The 2,507-nt window shown below is 37.7% G+C and overlaps 1 protein-coding gene across 4 annotated transcripts in view; it reads left to right on the top strand.

Moving 5' to 3' along the window:
- The first annotated feature begins 2,243 nt into the window (after positions 1-2,243).
- Positions 2,244-2,507, top strand: part of DYNC1I1 (dynein cytoplasmic 1 intermediate chain 1) — a 269,847-nt gene continuing 269,583 nt past the window's right edge. For all 4 annotated transcript variants that reach the window (XM_077765365.1, XM_077765363.1, XM_077765364.1 and 1 more), the window contains exon 1: positions 2,244-2,355. In XM_077765365.1, the coding sequence (XP_077621491.1) occupies positions 2,248-2,355 (108 nt within the window). In that variant the 5' untranslated portion in view covers positions 2,244-2,247. The remainder of the gene's footprint in view (positions 2,356-2,507) is intronic.

Raw genomic sequence — 2,507 nt, 5'->3', positions numbered from 1 at the left:
GGCTACCAAGAGTTACTTCTTCCATCGTGGCATGGTTTCATCTGCCCACATTCCCTACATTCTGTCTCTACATCCACCCACCATCCTGTTGCAGGTGCAGTCGATCCAGGTAGATCATCAGCCTCCAGACAGCTTGCTTCCTTTCTACTTTCTGCTTCTATCTGTTTTCCAGGCAGGGACAAGAATAGGCTTAAGCAAATTCCATTTTTATTTGGTCACTTTCCCTTTCGAAAAGCTGCTGTGATTTCCCATCTCTCTTTATACTACATGGAACGCTTCTGTTTTGCAAAGGCTTTACCTGTTGCCTCCACAAATCCTTTTCTTGCCAACTAAAGTTTATATTTCTTGGCTTGGATTCATCCACATCTCTTAGCCTGCTGGTTTTCATTTTATAGGTTTTTGCATATCTGTATCTCCCCTTCTTTGCTAGTTCCTGACCTCATTTGATATCCACCTTACATCCCCCCTCCTCCTCAAAGCGTACCCTTGTTCATTCTAGTAGATCTTAATTATTCTTTTGCTCTGCATTCTGCCTAAACTTGTATGTTGGGGTCAGCAGAGTGGAGTAGTTCAGAGCATGGACATGCTTGACTTTACCTGCTGCTCTGTACTGACTATGAGGTCTTAGGACTTGCTGAGCCTCCATTATCTGAATTGCAAGCAAGGTCGTAATAACAACACTGTACTCCTTGGATTGTTATGATTAAATGTGATAACAAATAAACATTTGGTACTCAGAAACCAACAGGCCAGTGTCTCAGAGAACATCTCTAGCCGTCTCACATGCCTACAAAGTGGAGTTATCCACACTTTGAAGGGGAGAATCTGGTTTTCCTTATCTTTGTACTCTGATGCCTTACAACCACGCCTAACACAGATTCAATGATCTTTGTTGAAAAATGAAGATAGGATGTGATCATAAATTGATTACAAAGATTAATTATTGTGATCACTATTGCTATTATTTCTCAATTCTTTGCCATCACACCATGAACAGGAAGGAATACGTACAGTAATGTGCATTTTCCAACCATGTCTATTTTTTGGGAGGTCTGTTTTAGGGTAGCTGCAGATTCTGATTACCTTCTGAAGGCAGTGACAGGAAGTTTGAGGATTTTTCATTCTTTTGTATTCTTTGCTGCTTTTTTTGCCTTTCATTCCTCTGTCATCTACTTAGGGATTCATTATGTATTCATCATAGCTGCATATAAATAATATGTAAATGAATAGTCATGACATTTATGGGGTTTTTTTTAGTTTTTTACTTTATTTTAGGAATTTGGGTCAGAGGGGGATTCTTCATTTCCTGGTGTTTCCATCTTCTTAGTTTCCAAATGAGAGCATGAAAGAGACAAATATAATCATTGGTAACTGGTGAGAGTGTTCTCCAAACTCATTTTATTTGCACATATTTCTGGCACCATCACCATCGGCATCACCATCCCCATTAACATAAAAATTAAATTTCATTCAGATAAATTTCCCAAGAACTTGCCATGGTTGTTATCTACTATTTCATGTGTTCACAAACATCTTTTGCTTTGGAAAGGGAAAGTGCTGGGATCAGCACTACTGCGTTCAGTATGCAAATGAAAGTTTTATAGAAATAGGACTGTACTGGAGACAAAATTAATTGTGACAGTTGGGGAGGAGTTTTACAGAAAAAGAAGATTAACGTGTTAGGTCTTTAGTGGCTGTCTTCCCTGAAGCATATAATGCTGGGCAAAATGAAATCTATGTGCCCCACCTAGCTCAGTGGAGGAATGCTTATTGAGTCCACAGAAATTTGAGCAGGCACATCTCGAAGGGTTTATGACAGCCTATTTTCTTTTCTCCGTGTGGGGATGAATTGGTCCATTATCGTCTAAATTGGAAGTCATGGTGAAGATTCTTTTTTGATTCTCTTATTTATTTATTTTTTGTTTATTTGTTAAGAAACTTGCACAGAAAATGTCTTGCTTATTCTGAAGTAAGTTGCTATTATTCTTCAGACCAGAAGAGACTATACCATTGTATTTCTTCAAATATTTATGAATACATAAAAGGAAAATATTTATATAGCATGAGACCAGATCTAACTTAACTTGTTTCTTTGATTCTTCAGCATAGGCTAAGTAATACAACCTGTTATGGTAAAAAAAAAAAAAAAATCATATTTTCAAGCTTTTGAATGATTTTTGCAATGATAATACAGAAAAGTTATTTTTATATATTCACATTTTTTTCTTTTGCTCCAAGGAAACCAACATGTCTGACAAAAGTGACTTAAAAGCTGAGCTAGAGCGCAAAAAACAGCGCTTAGCACAGATAAGAGAAGAGAAGAAACGGAAGGAAGAGGAGAGAAAAAAGAAAGAGGTAAATACTGGGTATTGGGGTGTTGCAGGGAAAAAGGAAAAACACCTGATTCTGAGGGGCTGGTCAAATGATTAAGAGGGTGCTCCAGAAGAACCCTTCTGTGATCTCCGAATAAAATGAGTGGATATCTGCATACGCGTAGTAATAAGATC

This window comes from Crocuta crocuta, unplaced genomic scaffold (genome assembly GCF_008692635.1).
Source record: "Crocuta crocuta isolate KB4526 unplaced genomic scaffold, BGI_CrCroc_1.0 scaffold14, whole genome shotgun sequence".
NCBI lineage: Eukaryota > Metazoa > Chordata > Mammalia > Carnivora > Hyaenidae > Crocuta > Crocuta crocuta.
This window is presented reverse-complemented; position numbering and strand designations above follow the sequence as displayed.